The sequence below is a fragment of the Pithys albifrons genome, chromosome 1 (assembly GCF_047495875.1).
Source record: "Pithys albifrons albifrons isolate INPA30051 chromosome 1, PitAlb_v1, whole genome shotgun sequence".
Classification (NCBI taxonomy): domain Eukaryota; kingdom Metazoa; phylum Chordata; class Aves; order Passeriformes; family Thamnophilidae; genus Pithys; species Pithys albifrons.
In genome coordinates this window covers 69198880-69219980 of record NC_092458.1, presented here as the reverse complement: position 1 = coordinate 69219980, position 21101 = coordinate 69198880, and the positions used below count along the sequence as shown (strand labels likewise).

Here is a 21101-nt window from a genome sequence, read left to right as displayed (position 1 = left end):
ATTGTGGAGAGAAGCTTCTGTTAGAGCTGACACATTTGCTATACTTTAAAAAAAAATTAAAAATACTAAGAGCTACAGCAAATGAAGGAAAACTAAAGGCTGTGCTTTTATGGTTTCTTGCCAGATGTCCGTAAATACTGAAGTGCAATTTTGTGCTAGGTTCAATCTTGTCTGACAGCAGGCTGCTGCTAGAGGATGTGACCCTGTTCTCACCTTTCCCTTTCATCTGATCTAGCTCTCACATGGGCAGAAGCTGAGCTTGAGATTACTGTTGGGAAGGACAAACTACAAAAGAAAACAAAATTAATTAGCCTTGCAGTGTCTTGACAAATGGAAGAAATCCATTGTTAAACTGCACAGAACCTAGATTCTGTGCAAAAGATTTTGTGAAACAGCCTCTAGTGGAAGCAGTCCCCAGTTAAACGAAATAAAGCACATCACAGAACTGCACTCTGAGCTAATTTTGCTTGTTTTCAGGTGAGGACTGTCTCTTACAGAACTACTGCATTTGCTACTTATTTAGCTACTGTTTATCCAAATTGTTCTTTCTGACAGGCCAATGCTGTTAAGAGATTCACCCCACAACAAACCAACACGAAAATTTTAAGTTCTTTTGCATCATTCCCACTCTGACAGGTCATTGCTTTGGTGTGCAGCAGTACAAGCCTTTCTCCAACAGCAACATTGGTTTAAGTGGAGTTTCACTCTCCTCCAGCCCCATGGCTACATCCTTGGTTGTTCCAGTAAATCAGACTGTCACTTGTGTGAGGGAACTGATCTGAGCAGGAGACAGAGACAAAACAAAATAGTAAACTTTCCTTCCCCAGCTTATTTTGAATACAGATCAGTTTCCAACAGAATCACAGAACAGTTGGGGTTGGAAGGGACCTCTGGAGATAAAACAGTCTCACCTGCCCTGCTACAGCAGGTTGCACAGGAATGTGTCCAGGCAGGTTTTGAATATCCCCAGAGAAGGAGATTCCACAGCCTCTCCGGGCAGCCTGTTCCAGTGCTTTCAACTTCTGTCATTTCCCTCCCTCACCCCCAACTCAATACTTGAACTCCTTTTTAGGCTTTCCTGAAAGCTAAAAGGTTGTCAAAGGTGAAGCATGACAAATTAAAACTTTTTTTTCTGCTCTGATTACATCTACTTCAGAGCAATGATGCTCCTATAAAAAGAATACAAGTACTGTTGTAGTTTGGGATTATTATGTAAATTCTCTCCCCTGCCACTTAACTGCCCAGGCCAGCGGTTAACAAAAGAAACAGTTAACTGTTGATCGCTGGGGTGGGGGCAGGTTTGTCTCTTTTGGTTTCTTTTTTTTTGGATTTCTCCGGAGTCTTGGCTCGGCGGAACGGGGGGGTGGGGGCTCGAAGGAGGCAGGCTGCCCTGCTGGTTACTGCTGGGGTTTTTTTCCTGGCTGTCTTGCCGCTGCCCACCTCGGACTACTTTTCGTGCCGTGCTGATGCTGCTACCTGCCTTGGATTTGCTTCTGGTTGCTCGTACCTTTCTGCTTCTTGGACGGGGAACACAGGGGGAAGAGACTGAGTCCATCTGAAAGCCCACTGCTCGTCTGTTTCGCTGGAGAGGGACTGAAACTCACTCTGCAGCCAGCCGGGCTGTGACAAGGACACTTAAGTATAACCTTTTCTCCCGGAGAAAAAAACCTGCTGGGTTTTGTTGTTGTTTTGTTTCTTTTGGTTTGTTTTTTTTTCCCTCTCTTGTGGTGTTGGGGAAGTGGGTTGCACTAGTCTGTTTACATATATATATATATATATATATATATATATATATATATATAGAGCAGTTATCCTTCTTGTATTAAAATTCCTTTTCTTAAATTTGATAAAGAGTGGTGTGATTATCGTGGAGGAGGCCCCTCCCCTGCTTGTGGGTAAAACATTTTGGTTTTTTCCCCTCAAACCGAGACAAGTACAAACAACAATATTCTGTATATTAGGTTAATATTGCAAGCTAGAAAAACAAAACCAACTTGTAAAACTGCATTTCCAGATTCCAGAAAGTCTCATGCCTGTATCACAATAGCTTGACTAGATCAGAAGATTCTAAAATTTCAACTGTCATATGGAAGATAATTTGCATGTCCTACTATTAATTGAATCCCCTTCATATCAATAATAATGGCTACAAACTGTAACAGAAAACCTTAACAGACAAGCAGAATGATGCAAGTGGCTTACACTGAGCACCCCAGCACTGCTAGGTACAGCTCCATGGTTCCCTGATGAAGGAAAGGACAGTGGAATGTTAAATTGTTCTCAAGCTTAGGGAAAAGACTTTTATAAGGCCTTTTGTGAATTTTGTTAGTTGAAGTCAGGGGAAATACAGCAAGGTCCAAGTCAGTAGCGCTGCTTGTTCCGTTTCACCTCAGATGAGTCCTTCAGGATATCTGGCTTTCTTCCGGGCAAGAAAGTAGCCATGAAGTGCTGTGGTGGGGAGAATGAAGGCTGTGAAATACTTTCTGCTTAGTGCTGGTAAATTTGTCTGGCTGAAAGACTGTTGCTCTGCAGCAGAATACTTTGTACCTTTCCAAGACCACGAAATTCCAGGAGTAGCATCCACCCTGCTATGTGGTTTTAATCTATGAAGATACTGGAAGCAGGTTTGGCCTTCACTCTCTGAAGGAGCTAGGTAGAACAAAGAAGTGTTTTTAGAGCAGCCACCAAGCATTTGAGACAGATTTATTTAGTATCCAAAACTGTTAATCAGACTGACAGATAATACATATTTTTAAACAGAAACAAGCATTTAAAATGACAGTGTGCTCAGGTCAGAACTAGTAGAAAATCAGCTTCTCCAATTAATTTCATGTACTTATCCTGGAGAATGACCATAATAGCTGGAAGGTAGTACCTTTATTTGCTAAGTTTTAACCAGGACAAGTCTGTCTAAGCAACTGGAGAAATACCTCTGGGCTTCTCTAGCTGTTTGCATATCCTGAGGATGTAAAAAACCCCATAGAGCTGAGTTCAGAAAAGCATACATATATCCCCATCTCCTGGGACAGTCTCTGTTTCTCATGTGTTGCACGTTTGCCCTCATATAAATGACGAAATTTTGGCCATCACCAGAAGACAACTGGCAAAAACAAGCCTGGAGTCACTCAGAGGAATAGTCAACACTGGAAACAGCAAACTGCTTCCAAATGAGAATTTTTCTAGAGTTTTCTTGTGGAGAACAGTAAAAGCACTGATAGAAAAAAACCCTAATTCCTATGACTACCAGATACCAAAAGAGGACCAAACAGCGCCAAGAACTTAAGCTTGGTCAGCTATTACAGGTCACACACGCACTTTTAGATGCACAGCCCCACTTAGAGAACATACACAGCAGCAAGCACAGGGGAGTAAGCAGAGTAAGCAATCGCCTACAGGCCTGCCAGCAAATTCTTCCAGCAGTAGAAGATATATATATAACAAGTATCAATTGCACAATATGTTTCCAAATAATTCATATTCGAGACAATCACCCTCTAGGGCTATGGAGAATCCAGATGCATAGCACCTGATGCTGTGTCAATGCATATTAAGGAAGAAGCTGCATGGGAAATGCCTGCCTGACAGGGAGGTAGCAGAGAGCCCAGTGCAGGCACGTTGGGTACATCTCAGCACTGCAGAAGTGACTGAAGACACAGAAGTCCTTTAAACAGTAAAGCAAGAGTTACTCTTCCAATAAAAAAAGACTTGTTTCTGTTGAAGATACCAAATACTGTTGAAGTACTAGAATTCAAACTCAGCTCTGAAAAGATGTACAGTGTCACCAGAACAGCCAGTGACACCCAAGTTTTGGGGCAACATATTGGACTTTCCCTTTATGAGAATCCAACTGCACTCCCTACAGCCTACTGCAAATGCAAGCCTACACAATAAACAACTCAACTACTACCTCATACGTGAATCTCCATTCCTCTCTGAAGCATAATGTATTCAAAAACTCTCAATACATTTTGCCAATAATGTCAGTAGAAAATTAAGCACAAGCTGTTGGTTCAAACAAGTCCATCCACATCATGGATGAAGAATTTTTCTTCACTGAAAAAAATTTTTCTTGGTATGGCTCTTTCTTCCCATCAGTATTTCCTTTTGCTTTTTGAACTTGTTACGATTCAGTGAAAAGATCCATAAATATGAAGGAGTCTCAACATGGTCTCCAGCTTGATTTCAAATGTTTGGCTTGAAAACTCCATGATATCCTCTGCAAATATATCCAGATGAGTTGATGAGCTTATTTCAATCACATTTTGAATTAGCAGAAGACACAAATATTGAAAATTTGTCCTTTTTTACCATGACAACAAAAAATGAAGGGTCAGCTAAAGTGAGAGCTTTGCACTATTTGACTACTCAAATGGATTCCAACTCCCAAGTACAGCAAGTACCAACTATTATCTGTCTCAATCTGCTTTGTTGTGATTATTATTTGACTCCATACATGTTCCTTGTGCCTCTTAGCTAAATAATCTGTACAGGCTCCAAGTTTAACAGATAATCAACAAGTATAATATATATTACATTGAATCAGGAATAGCTACACTTGATAAAGTTGTCATAAATACTTGTTTATATGCAAATTGATGTCATTCTTTATAAAGCTATTATTCCATTGTTCAAAGATTACTCATACTTATTGCAGCTTTGCATTTCAAAGAGTTTTGTCTTTGCCAAAACAACTGTGAAATCAGTTCTCACTTATATACTTTTCTCCAAATTCCTTAGTTTTATTGCCTAAATTTACTCAGGAGAAAGCATTCACTCTTGCTTTGATTGCCATGAAATCAAATATAAGTACAGATAAACCAGTAAAACTCTACCTTTTTTTAAAGTCGTGAGGATTCAAACACACAGTCAACTACCATATTTGTTCTTTACAAACAGGCAGTCAGATTCCACACAAAACCCCAGTTATTAATCCAGAAGCAAGAGAAGCAAGAGCTGCTCTGGTGGCTGAAAAGCAAGCAGCTGCATTGATTTCTACATGCATTAAAGCATCTTTGGAGCTCTTACAAATTAAACCACCTAACCAAATTTGTAAAATGCAATCATACCTGTTCTCTTTGTTGCAGCAATCATTGGAATCACTTTCATATCTTGTAGCATTTCCTGCCTTGGTTTCCATTTCCTTAGAGAAGTCTACCTTATGATTATACTTCGACAGAATCTACAGGAAACATTAAATGGCATTAAAATCAATTATCTAAGAATTCAAAACACATGGATTATAGATAGAATGAAGCCCTTTTAGTTTTACTATTTTGTTATTAACCTACTGTTTACAAACAGAGAGGGGCTGGTAGATGATGTAGTGGTTGGAGGCCGCCTGGGGCATAGTGACCATGAAATAATAGAATTTTCAGTCCTCAGGGATGTAAGGAGAGCCACCATTAAAACCTCTACTTTGGACTTCCGGAGAGCAGATTTTGGCCTATTCAAAGAACTGATTCAGAGTATACCCTGGGAAACAACCCTTAAAGGCAAGGGGGTCCAGGAGGGATGGACATGTTTTAAGAGGGAGATTTTGAATGCACAGCAATAGGCTGTCCCAGTGTGCCGAAAGTCCAGCCGGAGGGGAAGACGGCCAGCTTGGTTAAATAGGGAGATTCTGAAAGAAATCAGGGATAAAAAGAAAGTTTACAGACTATGGAATAAAGGGCTGGCTACTTACGAAGAATTTACAGATAGAGCTAGGTCATGCAGGAAAAAAATTAGAGAAAGAAAAGTGGAATTTGAAGTAAATTTGGCTATTTCAGTTAGGGATAACAAAAAGTCCTTTTATAAATACATTAATAACAAAAGGAGGGGCAAGGAAAACCTCCATTCTCTGTAGGACTTGGAGGGAAATATAGTTAAGGAAGATGAGGAGAAGGCTGAGGTACTTAACACCTACTTTGCCTCAGTTTTCACCAGTAAGACAGGTGGCCCTCAAGACAACTGGCCTCTGGAGCTGGTGGACAGGGAGAGGGAGCTGAATAGCCCTCCTGTATTCCAGGAGGAAATAGTTACTGACTTACTGAGGCAGCTGGATCCTAACAAGTCTATGGGACCAGATGGGATCCATCCCAGGGTGATGAGGGAGCTGGCAGAAGAGCTTGCCAAACTGCTCTCCATCATCTTCCAACAGTCCTGGCTCTCTGGGGAGGTCCCAGATGATTGGAGGTTGGCCAATGTCACCCCAATCCATAAAAAGGGCGGCAAGCAGGACCCTGGTAACTACAGGCCTGTCAGCCTGACCTCTGTGCCTGGCAGGGTTATGGAGCAGTTCATCCTGAGTGCAATCACACAGCACCTTCAGGATGGACAAGGGATTAGACCCAGCCAGCATGGGTTTAGGAGGGGCAGGTCCTGTCTGACCAACCTGATCTCTTTCTACGATCAGGTGACCCACCTGGTGGATGAGGGGAAGGCTGTGGATGTGGTCTATCTGGACTTCAGCAAGGCCTTTGACACTGTCTCCCATAATATACTCCTGGAAAAGCTGGTAGCCCATGGCCTGGACAAGTGTACCCTCTCCTGGATTAAGAGCTGGCTGGAGGGTTGGGCCCAGAGAGTGCTGGTGAATGGAGCTGCATCCAGCTGGCGGCCAGTCACCAGTGGTGTTCCCCAGGGGTCTGTGTTGGGTCCAGTCCTGTTTAACATCTTTATTGATGATTTAGATGAGGGGATTGAGTCCATCATCAGCAAATTTGCTGATGACACCAAGCTGGGAGGGAGTGTCGACCTGCTGGAGGGCAGGAGGGCTCTGCAGAGGGACCTGGATAGACTTGAGAGGTGGGCTGATTCCAATGGGATGAAGTTCAATAAGGCCAAGTGCCGGGTCCTGCACTTTGGCCACAACAACCCCCTGCAGCGCTACAGGCTGGGCACAGAGTGGCTGGAGAGCAGACAGGCAGAAAGGGACCTTGGAGTACTAATTGACAGGAAGCTCAACATGAGTCAACAGTGTGCCCAGGTGGCCAAGAAGGCCAATGGGATCCTGTCCTGTATCAAAAATAGCGTGGCCAGCAGGACCAGGGCAGTGATCCTTCCCCTGTACTCTGCGTTGGTGAGGCCACACCTTGAGTATTGTGTTCAGTTCTGGGCCCCTCAGTTCAGAAAGGATATTGAGGTGCTGGAGCGAGTCCAGAGAAGAGCAACAAGGCTGGTGAAGGGACTGGAGCACAAGCCCTATGGGGAGAGGCTGAGGGAGCTGGGGTTGTTTAGCCTGGAGAAGAGGAGGCTCAGAGGTGACCTCATCACTGTCTATAACTACCTGAAGGGAAGTTCTAGCCAGGTGGGGGTTGGTCTCTTCTCCCAGGCACTCAGCAATAGGACAAGGGGGCATGGGCTTAAGCTCTGTCAGGGGAAATTTAAGTTGGATATCAGAAAAAAATTCTTTCCAGAGAGAGTAATCAGGCATTGGAATGGGCTGCCCAGAGAGGTGGTGAATTCACCATCCCTAGAGATTTTTAAACTGAGATTGGACGTGGCGCTGAGTGCCATGATCTAGTAACTGGACTAGAGTTGGACCAACGGTTGGACTTGATGATCTCGGAGGTCTTTTCCAACCCAATTGATTCTATGATTCTATTCTATTATTTAGATGAAAAAAAACCTCTATTAACTGACCTGTAGAACATCATCTGGTATCCTTGTTATTTCTGGAGGTGGAGGAAGAGTATTCAGTAACTGGTCACAGTGTTCTATTGTGGGAGGGGAAGGGTCCTCTAAGTGTTTAGGATCCTCATTAGGGCTCACAGCAAAAGGAATGCTACTTTCTTTGTATTTTTTAGCTTTTGCACCATTCTTTGTCACCAACTCAGTCTCTCCCCCCAGCTTTACCTGCTCCTGCAAGAGAGGTAATTAAATGCGTTCAGTTAATTTACTTACGTTAGGTAAACTACTTAGTAAATGTTCTTACAAAATTACTATTAGAAAGAACTTCTACAGCGACATAATTAAAAATAGTATTAGAAAAGAAACCCAAACTGACATTTTAAAAATTGTTTATGGCAAAGTGTGCGAAAATATACAGAATTGCTATTTACTACCTTAGCTTCTGGTTTTAGCCATCTTGTTTGAAAATCTGGAAATGGTGGTGTTGCTGTGGGACGGGCAAGAGGCAGTTTCTTTTTCTCTGGTGATCTTGTTTGAAAATTTGGATGCTGTGATGTCACTGTATGACTGGGAAGAGGCAGTTCCTTTGCCTGCGATGATCTGGTTTGAAAATCTGGATGCTGTTGTGTCACTGTATGACTGGGAAGAGACAGTTTCTTTGCCTCTGATGATCTTGTTTGGAAATTTGGATGCTGTGGTGTCACTGTATGACTGGGAAGAGACAGTTTCTTTGCCTCTGATCTTAATAATCCCTTACTATTTTTTTGGGAAGAGACCTTCTTATTAGGAGTACAGAACATAAATCCCATAGGAGAAGCCATCCAGTCAGCTGCTGATATTAAGAGTAAGCAAAATATAAATAAAAATATATACACACACATATAAATATTACAAGTTCCAGTTTCATTTCTAAGTTTAAGCTTGCCATAGATTTGCATATTCTAAAATGCCTGTATTTTAGCTGATTTTGTTTGATCCATCCAAATTGCAGTATTCCTTAAAACCAGCAAGTGCAAAAAACCCCCCCAAACTATTCTAGTTCCACTACTGAACGTAACTGAAGAAGCCCAACTTAAATCAGCATTGCGTTACCTTCTCATGTATGCAATTGTCACTGTGTTTGTCTCAAGATTTTCATAGACTCTTAAAAGAGCATATTTTCCCTCTCAAAGATTACTCTTTGTCATTACTCTTGAAAGACTTAAATTACTGCCTCACTAGCCTCTTCCAAAGCAGTTTCTTTCCTATCTTTACGGGGACCTAATGGGTATTCTCAGAAAAAAATGCAAATGATTAATTCCTCTGTATAATTCCAGTTGGATATGAGCAGAACGAGGAAAGATTTATACTGAAGTGAGAAACTTTCCCATAGAAGCCATCAACATTTCATTTTTAGACATTACTCCTTGTACAATGACTGGGCCTGAATTAACTATACTTAACCTGAAACACCACTGAAGTGTCCCATGTGGTTACAATGCATTTACACATCCATCGTCTAAAAAAGTGCATATGTGTATTTATTTTACATATTTTTAACTTACCATTCTTAGCTCTCACATTTGATTTTGGCACAGAAGTAACCATGGTTCTCTTGGGTGTCATATCTGGCACATTCCCTCCATTATCATTTCTTTTAACCGACCTGAAAACCAAACACCTCAATTAGCTCCCAAGTATTATGAAGCAGTCACAGCTAAAGGAATACTGTCAACCTGATCACTTTTCTAGTATTCATTCATCAATATGCAAGTAAAAAAGTAATTTTCTCAAAGATGATTTTTTAATCTATGATTCTATTGTAGCAATTTTAGCATGCAAATGTTCAGTCCAGCAACACATTATCAAATACACTGAGATTTCCATCCAAGGCACTAGGAAAAAAACAAATGAAAAGATGTTCAGGGTAGGACAGGTGTCCCAGATGATCCATTCTGTGTTGAGGGTACAGTTTATTTTATTTTGAATTGCCTGTTGCCTACAAAATTCCAAGCAACAAGAGAAAGTATTTTGGGTTAAAAAAAAGGTAACTTTTCAAGTCAGTTCTGCTTGGAAGTACTATAGACATCTGAAACCATCAGATTTTTAGTTTCTACAATGAGAAGAATAAGTAGAATTTTTCAAGTGGTTTTCATGAATATGATTGTTTTTTGAACAATTTTTCTGAATATCAAATATTTCGCTAGTCAGCTTTTAGAATTGAATATGTTGCTAATATGAACCACAAAAGCACAACCTATTAATTATCTGTAGAAGTATAAAAAAATAGTTACACTGCTAAGGTGTTCTGTACATCACTGCTGTAATTTTTTTCTTTAGAATTAGAAACTGAAAATCTAGAGGTGTCTTGTCAAGAGAAGACTGGAGCAAAAAGAGGAACCTGTTTGTAAGGCGGGGCTTACATAAGAGACAACACAGTGCTTCTACAGCAAGGCATTTCACTGAATGCCTTACGAGTTGTTTTCTGTGCTTGTATTCCTAAAGCTGAAACCTTTAAATTGTGCAATATCAGCTGCAGATAACACATCCCCAGATCCAACCCATGGCTAAGGAAAGCAAAAGGTCACAGATCACACTGTGCATTTTCCCTTGGTAAATACATTTTGTGTGAAAGAGTCTCACAGTGGTGCGCTCAGGGAAGGTGCATAATAGGACGTATTTCATAGCAGCATTTGCCACTGCAATGTGAAAAGACATGCAGAGAAGTGAATAAGAACACAGGACTAACCAGCTGCTGGATAACAACCCATCACCCACTTGAAGACAAAGAGAAGGGCAACAGCAGAAAGAAATTAGTACACCAAATTCAGTAGAGAAACAGTCGGAACTTGAGTAACTTACTTATTCATTGTCTGAGTTTTATGAATAAGTGATATTGTATAATCTTCATTCATACACATGGTATGTTCAGTAATGCCAAAGTGTTCAAATTTTGGTGTTACACATTCATAATCATCCATCTTCAGCCTACATTTTGGTGTTTTGGGCAAAGAACGGGGGGTTTGGATCCTCAGTGGAGTCTCATTCTTTGACTTTTGTCGCTGTGCACTTGTTGGGTGCTGTGTTTTCCCTGCACTCAAAGGCTGCCTGGAGAAAGCATATTGTGAAAGACCAAAATCAGAAAGCTGGGGCTTGCACAGTTGGTTTTTGGGCAACAGTGGCTTCTCAGTAGAAGTGGGAAGATTGAGGGTATCCTTTACTTTTTCTTCATCAGATTTGTTCTGGACAGACACTGTTGGTTCATTGGTAACTTCTTCTTCCTCTTCTTTTTAAGAAAAGAAATAAAAGAAATTATGTCAGAATTTCTGTTTTAAGAATTTATAAAAAAATGGGGACACCTCCCCACTATTCAAAATGTTTTATTTATTATTGTAAAAATAGATGCCTTCTTTCATTTTAAAGGACTGAACTTGACACTGCAACACATATCAAAAGCTCGTATCAGGCTAAGCTATATTTATGATATGTCACACATTTACTGAATTTCACTCTGCTGGTAGATATTATTTCTAGGGAAAATTAAACTGAAAGATTTTACACAAGAGTATTTTTCATAGCATTCATTTCCGTGCATGGAGTTGAAAATGCTTTTGGGGGAAAAGGGCACACACAGAACTAGAATGCTCATTCTTCAGAGAAAAGTACTGATGGTAGGTTATGAAGCAGTAACTAAAAACTTGTGAAAGAAGGTAGTTGTTTAGACAACAAGAATCCACTGCAAAAATATGTAAATGCGTCACTTGTATGTTTTGGAGTTAGATAAACAGAAACACCCAAAACATTTATGAATTTCTGCATGATGTAGTAAGGGAAGGACAATGAAGCTGGTGAAGGGCCTGGAGCAAAAGCCCTGTGAGGAGTGGCTAAGAGAGCTGAGGTTGTTTAGCCTGGAGAAGAAGCTCAGGGGTGACCTTATCACTCTCTCCAATTACCTCAAGGGAGGTTGAATCCAGGTGGGGGTCAGTCTCTTCTCACAGGTAACAAGTGACAGGACAAGAGGACAGTCTGAAGCTGTGCTAAGGGAGGTTTAGGTTGGACAGCAGGAAGGTGATTAGACATTGGAATGGACTGCCCAGGGAGATGGTGGTGTCACTGTCCCTGGAGGTGTTTCAGGAAAGAATAAGACATGGCACTTGATGCCATGGTCTACTTGACATGGTGATGTTCGGTTGTAGGCTGGTCTCAATAATCTCAGAGGTCTTTTCCAACCTGAGCGATTATGTGACTCTCTGAAGTGGGTATGGAGGGAGGCTATTTAAAGTCATAATGCCTTGTTATGTGCACTGGTATTAAATATTCGGATGCACTAAACTTAAAAATACATCTGGAAAAATAAATTAACCTTGTATCCTAGTTTGGAGACTTCTTTAAAGGCAGAGAGAGTACAGGCAAGAAGGTACTATAAAAATCAGAGCCTTCTGCCCTATCTTTGTAAAACAGCTGTAGTGGCCTAACTCCAACGTGAATATAGTCCAGGACCACAAAATAAAATTGGGATGGGATAACGTTCAGGGAAGGTGAAGGCATGCCCTGCAAAGGCTTTTTGAAAACTGACTGGGCCCTGGATACTCCAAGGGGTATGTGCAGTGCTGACAGCTGGAGTATTTTAAAATCATTTGTCACATCTGGATTTTTCAGACAGGTGTGTGTGCATTTTCTGTCTGGATTAAGGATCTCCTTCCCCTCCAACTATCAAGCTACTACTGCTTGTCACATGTCACCTAATCCCTGTATATAATTCTCCTGTCCCATTTGTACTGCAGAACACATTAAGTTAATATTTTCTCTATGTGATTTAAGTTAATGGAACCATCCATAGGAAGTGATCCTTCCCCTGTACTCTGCGTTGGTGAGGCCACACCTTGAGTACTGTGTTCAGTTCTGGGCCCCTCAGTTCAGGAAAGATATTGAGGGGCTGGAGCGGGTCCAGAGAAGAGCAACAAGGCTGGTGAAGGGACTGGAGCACAAGCCCTATGGGGAGAGGCTGAGGGAGCTGGGGTTGTTTAGCCTGGAGAAGAGGAGGCTCAGAAGTGACCTCATCACTGTCTAGAACTACCTGAAGGGAAGTTCCAGCCAGATGGGGGCTGGTCTCTTCTCCCAGGCACTCAGCAGTAGGACAAGCCCCGGGCTCAAGCTCTGCCAGGGGAAATTTAAGTTGGAGATCAGAAAAAATTCTTTCCAGAGAGAGTAATCAGGCATTGGAATGGGCTGCCCAGAGAAGGGGTGGATTCCCCATCCCTGGAGGTTTTTAAACTGAGATTGGACGTGGCACTGAGTGCCATGATCTGGTAAAGGGACTGGAGTTGGACCAAGGGTTGGACTTGATGATCTCAGGGGTCTTTTCCAACCCAATCAATTCTATGATTCTATTAATATGAACCAACTGAGGTGCATCTAAAATACTTTCATGAGCATGAGAAGCTGAAGCAGTGTAATTCTCTGTGTTATGAAACCATGCTCACTAACATGCTTTCTGAATATAATTATTACTGAAAAATTAAAAACAGCCAGCACACACTATCATAAAGCCATGACAGGAGATCTAACTTCAACTGTTTGGTTTGATTTATTCTTATAGCACCAATCACAACAAAATCTTTTACCCTCTGGATTATTATAAAGTAAATAACAGATTTAATTGATGTCTTAATTAATAGCGATATATGCATAGCTAAAGAGAAACTTTTTATGAAATAATATTTTTCTTTACATTCTGTACTGCCAAGAAATATTACCTGTAGAGTCTTTGACATGTGCTTTGTAGCCATATTTCTGGAACAGTTCTCTTATTTTTCCAAGATCTGCTGCATTTCTTTGCATCAATATTTCACTTGCCTTCATAAAATCATGAACTTCTTTTCTTTTAGAACAACTTGAATCAAGACTGGCACTAACAGCTTCCTTTGGGGGCAGAGAGGGGAAGGGAAAAACAGAAATAATGGTTTTCAAATCGCCACATGGCAGTTGTTGAGACATGAAATGCTCTGAGAGTAAGTATTCAACTGCAATTCAGAGGAAGGTAAGCAGCTCATTTAGGTCTTATCTATACTTGAAAACTATCCGGTATATGTACCTACAGAATATCAGGAATATATAGGCCATGAGTGTATAACAACTTAGAAAAGTTAAATTATGATGACAGTTCACAGTGTAACCACTTACTGGTAACCTCATAAATAAAAATATGCTTTTACTCCACAAAAATACAAGTTTGGACTCTTACTCCACATGTACAAAGAATTAGTGCAGAGTAGAAGATAAACCTCAAGTTTAATCGTAGCGTATCTCATAATTATTTCTATACTTCCTCATTTCTATAACCCATTTCTCCTACTTCTGTGTAAGAAACAGAGAACTTTCTTCACGAGTTTAACTGAATGGCTGAAGGTACCAAAACTTCTGTGAAGACTGACTTTGTTCTAAGGGCTAGCCACTGAACACAAGCAAGCTTCCCTCTTCTGTTGGGAGCTCCTGCTCCTGAATCCTTCTCCTCACACGCACACCTCAGCACAGCTACAACTTCCCTGTTCCCTTTGTCCCCTGCTCACCTGAGTGACAACAGTGCTGCAAACTAATAAACACTGCTAAACCTTCTTTGAGTCACCCACAAGTTTTTGGGCGTTACCTCAATACCCATGGCCATTATGAGGACTTAGAGTAAGTGAGTAAACATAAGGGTCATAACTGCTGAATAACGAAGTTGAACTGTGGTTTAATGATCAAAACAGAACCCTAAGTTTATGGAACATGCACCCCAACACCCCACCCCATCCACTACTTTTCCAGAAGGAAATGAGTTAAGCTGTTACCTTCAGAGTCTGGACTTCACCACGGAGGTCATGCAAGACTGTTACTGGAGATTCATCATCAGAGTCTTTGATATGCATGTTCACATAAAAGAGTTTGGAAAGAAAAAATGGTGTACTAGTGTTACAGCATGCAAATACATTTTATATCAGAATGCAACATCCTGTATTAGTGGAGGGAAACTGGACATGACCCATCCATGTGTGCTCACAGCCCAGAAAGGCAATTGTGTCCTGGGCTGCATCAAGAGCAGTGTGGCCAGCAGGTCGAGGGAGGGGATTCTGCCCCTCTACTCTGTCCTTGTGAGACCCCACCTGGAGTGCTGCATCAGCTCTGGGTCCTCAGCACAGGAAGGACATGGACCTGCTGGAGTGAGTCCAGAGGAGGCCATGACTATTATTAGGGGTATGGAGCACCTCTCCTGCAAGGAAAGCCTGGTAGAATTGGGATTGTTCAGCCTGGAGAAGAGAAAGCTTTGGGGTGATCTAATTGCAACCTTCCAGTACCTACCTGAAGGGAGCCCCTACAAGAAAGATGGAGAGATACTATTTACAAGATTATGTAGTGACAGCACAAGAGGGAAGAGATTCAAACAGAGCAAACACATTTATATTACTTATTAGGAGGAAGTTCTTTGCTGTGAGGGTGGTGATGCACCGGAACACGTTGCCCAGACAAGCTGTGGATCCCTGGAAGGTGTTCAAGGCCAGGCTGGATGGAGCTCTGAGTAACCTGGTCTAGAGGAAGGCATCTCTGCCCGTGGCAGGGGGGAGTTGGAACTGGATGATCTTTAAGGACCCTCCCTATCCAAACCATTCTGTGATATTGGAGATGGTGGAGCTGTATGAGAAAGAGAGAAAACCAAAGAGAGGTAGAGAAAACCAAAGAGAACTAGTTCCTCTCAGGCACCTCACACAGGAAGAGACTTCTCTTTGTACAGTGTGTTAAACTCCACAAAGAAACTGGCCAGGCTTCCATTTTAATGTTGCAGATAATATGGTAGAAATTAATGTATGGCAGATGTTGATCCAATAGGCAGGTCCCTGGGCTGCCAAGAATTTTTATGCTTAAATTTTATCTTTAAAGAGCTCAAATGAAATTGAAAAAAGTGCTGTAGACAGCACTGAAAAACACATAGCAATAGAAAGCTGAATACTTCCACTGTGTTTGCACATGGGCAGATGTTCACTTACACAACTGTCTTGGGTTGGAGCGGGCAAAATGCCAACTGCCCAACATAGAGAGAAAGGGAAAAGGAGGGAGAGGGAAAAAACCCCCAAAACCTGGAGCAGCAAGTTTCTTATATTATACAAAAGAAAGACAATTAAAAACAGAATATGATATAATACATACATGTACAAATGTGAGAAAAAGAAAACCAGAATAACAACAATAATTACCAAGTCACCCAACCAAACAACACAGGTTCCAACTACCCAATCCCCCCTAAACCTCCCAACAACTCTTCCAAAGAAAACTCCCAGCAAGAGAGGACAGAAATTAACAAGAAAATGTTCACTTCCTCAGATAACACAGCGCGGAGGGCGGCAAGGCCTAATCTCGGCAGGGCAAGGCAGGGCAGGGCAGTGAGTCTTTACAGGTCTGAGGCAAAACCCAGACAGAAGCTCCTCCTCCCTCTTTCTTTATACCTCTTGACACTTCTTGATGATGTCAGGTGATATGAAATACTTCTCTGGTTGCTTAAGTCAGGTGATGCCTGTCCCTTCTGATCTATGTCACATCCTTTGGGCCTGCTGAATTTAGGCCTAACTGAGGCCTAAAGCCAAAACTACCACAACAACACAGCAGTTGTTCCTTCTTTCACTGGAAACCAAGGCTAATGCAAATACTGTAAAAGAGGACACCTGCTACATGGCAAGACATAACACAGTGATAAACACAACTGGATGCCTGAGCTATCTGTGCAGAGAGAGGAATGCCCTGCATATGTTTTCCTGTATCAATCCATGTAAAGAAACAAAAGAAGAAGATTCCCATTTTGCCCTGTTCACCCTGTTTTTCTCTGTGATAAAATTCTCACCTACACACCTCTGCTGGTTTTGGCTGAGGTACAGTTAATTTTCTTTGCAGTGGCCAGTATGGGGTTATGTTTTGTATTTGTCCTGAACACAAGCTGGACAACACAGAGATGTGTTTGTTAGGACTTATGTTTGACAACATAGAGGTGTTTCTTAGGACTTTTACAGAGCCAAGGCATTTATTGTCAGGCTGGTGAGGATGGTGAGGTACATATATGTGAGGCTGGGAAGAGACACAGCCAGGACAGGTGACCCCAACTGACCAAAGGGATATTCCAGACCATATGACATCGTGATCAATATAAAAGGTGGAGGGAAAGAGGACAAAAGGGGGGGACATTCGGGGTGATGGCATTTCTCTTCCCAAGTCAGTGTTAAAAGTGATGGGCCCTGCTGTGCTGGAGATGGCTGAACACCTGCCTGCCCAGGGGGAGCAGGGAATTAATTCCTTGTTTTGTTCTGCTTGTGTGAGCCGTTCCCTTCGTCCACCCCCTGCCCTCCATTAAACCGTCCTTATCTCAACCCTCGAGTTTTTTGGCTTTTACCCCCGAGGTTCATAGAATCAAAGAATCGTTTGGGTTGGAAAAGACCTCCGAGATCATCAAGTCCAACCCTAGGTCCAACTCCAGTCTATTTACCAGATCATGGCACTCAGTGCCAGGTCCAATCTCAGTTGAAAAACCTCCAGGGATGGGGAATCCACCCCCTCTCTGGGCAGGCCATTCCAATGCCTGATTACTCTCTCTGGAAAGAATTTTTTTCTGATCTCCAACTTAAATTTCCCCTGGCAGAGCTTGAGCCCGTGCCCCCTTGTCCTATTGCTGAGTGCCTGGGAGAAGAGACCAACCCCCACCTGGCTAGAACTTCCCTTCAGGTAGTTTGGATTCCTGTACATGATAACGAGCTCAAGCTTGAGCACAGTGCAGTGTGGTCTGGCTTTTGAGATATCAGGGCACGTGTCCAGCCTTTAGTAGTGTTCAGTCCCTCAGATCCAGTCTCTGTCTTACCTCCAGACAGGTGGTTGGAGCCCCTTCCAGGTGACTTTGCCCTTCAGGTAGTTCTAGACAGTGATGAGGTCACCTCTGAGCCTCCTCTTCTCCAGGCTAAACACCCCCAGTTCCCTCAGCCTCTCCCCATAGGGCTTGTGCTCCAGTCCCTGCGGGGGCTGCTGGCTGGGCTTAGGGCACAGCACTCCCGGACGGGCTCAGAGAGAGCGACAGGACGAGCACCCCAAACAATTCCTCGTCGAGCCGCTCCCAGGCTCGTCCCCGCACCCTCCCGAGGAGCACAGGGGCACACGGGCGGGCGGGAACGCGAATCCAGGACAGCATCCCGAGGAACACCCGCGGGGCCGCCCGTCCCCCCACCGTGGGCTGCGCTTACCCGAGATCTCCCCGCGCAGCGCCTGATCCAGCTGCTTCACCTCCTTCTCCAGCGTGAGCGCCAGGCCCCGCAGCTTGCTGAAGAAGCCCGTGGGAATGTCCATGGCCGAGGAGCGGGATCAGGGATGGGAATGGGGATGGGAATGGGAATGGGAATGGGAACGGGAACGGGAACGGGAACGGGAATGGGGGCGGGCCCAGCGCTGCGGCAGCCGCGCGCGCCGCCGGGCGCCTTCGAACTGCCGCGCGCGCGCCCCATTGGCGCCGCCGCGCCCCGGCCGGAACCCCGCCCCCGCCGCGCTCTCGCGAGAGCCGCGCGCCACCCGCCCCGCCCGCCGCCATCTTGGTCCCGCCGCCGGGGCAGGGGCCGCCGCCGCCGCAGCGTCCCGGTGAGTGAGTGAGGGCCGGGCCGGGGCGCTGCTCCGTCGGGAAGGAGTGGGATGGCGGCACCGTGAGAGCGGCGCGGGGTGGAATGGAGTGGAGTGGCTTCTCGCTGCGCCGCTGCACGGTTGTGCTGTGTAAAGTCCTTGTGTGACTTCCTCGGTGACGGCGCCAAGCCTGACATAGTCCAGGAAGCGTTCGGGTGACCCTCTCAGGCACACGGTGTTGATGCATAAGAATTTTAGTGCGTTTTTGTAGATTTTTAGAATCGCATAAGTTGCATGGATTCTTCTAGGTTGCTCAGATCCTAAAGTCAGTTACTAAAGCTCTTTCTCACAGATTATAAGGTTTCTCATGCCCTGCCAGGCAGGTAAATGCCTCCCTGACGCCCGATCCCGTCAGATCTCGGAAGCCAAACACGATCAGCCCCGGGTAGTACTTGGATGGGAGACCTCCTGGGAATACCGGGGCTGTAGACAGTTCCGAGGACTTCACTGTCACCTCAGGACTGAAACGGTGGGGCCAGTTCTGCGCACGCTGTGCCTCACCTAAAAAATCCACTGTGCAGGCTGGAGGGGCACACCCACGTGGGGAGAGCCTTGCCCAAATCTGCGTTCGCAAAGTCTGGCCATACATACATACATGCCTTGCCAGGGCCATGGTGTTTGTGAGAAGCCACCTGTAGATAGCGAGAAGACAAAACACAAGAAGAAGGCCTAGAGGTCCTGGAAGATCTCCAAGGGGCAGTTCTGAGGACCCTGCGGGTGGGGTGTAGATCATGGTTAGTTATCCATATCTCATATGTAAATTACTAGGGAAGTTATAAAATTTGTAACATTCCTAGTCACGGGGTGCAGACCTTCCGGTGTGCGCCTTTGTATGTATGGCCAGACTTGGCGAACGCAGATTTGGGCAGGGCTGTCCCCACGTGGGTGTGCCCTTCCAGCCTGCGCAGTGGATTTTTTAGGTGAGGCACAGCGTGCGCAGAACTGGCCCCACCGTTTCAGTCCTGAGGTCCATTTGCCACGGCCGAGCGAGCTTGGACAGTGACAGGGAAGTCCTCGGGACTGTCACAGCACCCGGTACTAACCGGGGCTGAACCTGCTGAGCATCCGAGATGTGACGGGATGGGATGGCAGGGAGGCATTGAACTGCCAGGGGACGGTCCCACTGAGACTGGAACTCAGGTCCTTGGGATTCAGAGTCCAGAGTGCTCTTCTTTACACCACGGGACTGCCGCAGTCAGGATACAGGACTAGGAAATGGCATATAGTAAATTTAGAGAGTCTGTGGTTCAAAAGCTAATACTGAGAAAAGGATCTGGATCTAGAAGACAGACTGGACATCCTCCCTGCTTTTACAATGCAGTGAATTATTCGAAGAGGGCACTGTTTAGGCAAACCCTTTTTGCTAGAGTAGCTGTGACTGATATCTCTGAAAGTATCTGTAGGGCATGTGCTTTGATCGCAGTGTAAGGGTAACTGAATAAATTCCTAAGCCACATAAATATTTCAGTTTCCCTTTTCTAACGTTTAGTTTCCAGTGTGCCTGGCGTTGTGCTGCCTGCGGCGTGTGATGGTTTTGTGTGTCAGGTTCTGAACTCAGACCTTCATTCCAGCCAGCTAAAAGGCAGTGGAGTGCATGCAGAGCTTTTCATTTCTCTTGTCAGTTTTACTTTTGTCCCTAAGATAATGAGTATTTTATATTTCTGCTTATGTTTTGAGGCACAATGTTTTTAACAACAGTACTACTCCGAAAGAGGATTCCTGGACACCAATGGATCGGGAAGTACAGGCGGCCAAGAAAGGTTACCCTGTCAATGAAGCAGGCAATGGTGCGAAGACTGGAAATTGAAGCAGAGAATGAGTACTGGCTGAGCCGCCCTTACCTGACACGGGAACAGGAGTACAAACACAACACGGAAGAGAGACGTGCCAAGTGGGAAGCTTTGAAAAGCCTGAGACAAGCCAAGTTTCTTGAGCACAGATACATCAGCGATCATTTAAACCACTTAAATGTGACTAAAAAGTGGACATCTTGACTAATACTGTGTATCTGTATTTGGCACGTGTTACACACTGCTGTGGGATCTGCTCTTGTACCTGTTATGGTAGTTCTGTAATTCAGTGTAATTGGGGTGGATGACAAGGAAAGACTTTGCTACAGTGTACAAAATGTTACATTAAAAGTAGTCCTGTGGAACAGCGTATGTTTTGTTATTGTTGTCTTGTTAGACAGTTCTTTGTGTGGCTCTCTTACCATCTGCCTGCCCTCTGTTCCTCAGGGCCCAAAACAGTGAGTTAGCAGATGCAATGGTGATGATTTATACATAACCCAGATTTACAGCTTTGGTAGTTTCCTTCTGACAGCCTGGAGAACACACCTGCTGTGTTGAAAGGGATTCTCTGCTGGCACTGGCCAAATGGCTCCTGCTGGTCACTCTCCCCTCTGTGCACAGCAACACTTGAGACATGACTGATGACACTTTGCCCTTAGGCATGCAAGGACCAAGATGAAGTAGTTACAGGGACAGGAGGCCAAAACTCATGGAATATTATGTTTAATTTTGTTAAAGCTCACAGGAAATAATTGAATTTAAATGCCACTATTGTTGTCATGTCAGTGTGAACGTGGGTGTGGCTGCCCTCTTACACAGATTGTTTCTGGTGTGAAAGGATCATGGCCGATTCCTGTTTGATTGGCTGAATTCTGAGTCAGGCTTAGTGGCCTGCAGGAACATCGTTAAGTCACAAGTCAGGTTTTTTATTTCTCCTTGAGACCCAGTGACCTGGAAGATGTGTCAAGAGTGAGTGTAACTGTAGGTTTCTTGCAGCTGGAGTGTAAAAACGAACAATTACACAGTGTTTCCCAGGCAGGCAGT

At 44.0% G+C, this 21101-nt stretch overlaps 2 protein-coding genes across 7 annotated transcripts; one reads left to right on the top strand and one right to left on the bottom strand.

The window, feature by feature from the left end:
- Nucleotides 1-1940: 1940 nt before the first annotated feature.
- SKA3 (spindle and kinetochore associated complex subunit 3) lies at nucleotides 1941-18102 on the bottom strand. Of its 6 annotated transcripts, XR_011697714.1 has the most exons (11): nucleotides 17841-18100; nucleotides 14421-14485; nucleotides 13347-13512; nucleotides 10453-10876; nucleotides 9156-9256; nucleotides 8046-8443; nucleotides 7624-7842; nucleotides 5067-5179; nucleotides 3908-4216; nucleotides 2548-2649; nucleotides 1941-2448 (listed from the first exon to the last, which is right to left on the bottom strand). XR_011697714.1 is itself a non-coding variant. In XM_071554018.1 (9 exons), the coding sequence occupies exons 1-9, from the start codon at nucleotides 17941-17943 to the stop codon at nucleotides 2634-2636; spliced, it is 1605 nt and encodes a 534-aa protein (XP_071410119.1). In that variant the 5' UTR covers nucleotides 17944-18102; the 3' UTR covers nucleotides 1941-2633. The 6 variants fall into 6 exon arrangements, 4 of the variants coding, with proteins under 4 accessions (XP_071410119.1, XP_071410107.1, XP_071410089.1 ...); XR_011697713.1 differs by having other exon boundaries at nucleotides 1941-2649; XM_071554018.1 differs by lacking the exon at nucleotides 3908-4216 and having other exon boundaries at nucleotides 1941-2649; nucleotides 17841-18102.
- A 28-nt stretch (nucleotides 18103-18130) lies between these two features.
- MRPL57 (mitochondrial ribosomal protein L57) lies at nucleotides 18131-20429 on the top strand. The gene is made up of 2 exons (XM_071554098.1): nucleotides 18131-18228; nucleotides 19945-20429. Exon 2 carries the CDS (start codon nucleotides 19950-19952, stop codon nucleotides 20259-20261), a length of 312 nt encoding a protein of 103 aa, XP_071410199.1. The 5' UTR covers nucleotides 18131-18228; nucleotides 19945-19949; the 3' UTR covers nucleotides 20262-20429.
- Nucleotides 20430-21101: the final 672 nt, after the last annotated feature.

Bases quoted from the DNA above. Each gene is read 5' to 3' on its own strand.
- SKA3 (XM_071553988.1), bottom strand. From the start codon at position 17,943: ATGGACATTCCCACGGGCTTCTTCAGCAAGCTGCGGGGCCTGGCGCTC. The intron at 10,877-13,346 runs GTAATATTTCTT...TTTCTTAAAAAG, and splicing joins ACATGTCAAAGACTCTACAG to AAGAGGAAGAAGAAGTTACC. The intron at 9,257-10,452 runs GTAAGTTACTCA...TTTGGTTTTCAG, and splicing joins AAAACTCAGACAATGAATAA to GTCGGTTAAAAGAAATGATA.
- MRPL57 (XM_071554098.1), top strand. From the start codon at position 19,950: ATGTTTTTAACAACAGTACTACTCCGAAAGAGGATTCCTGGACACCAA.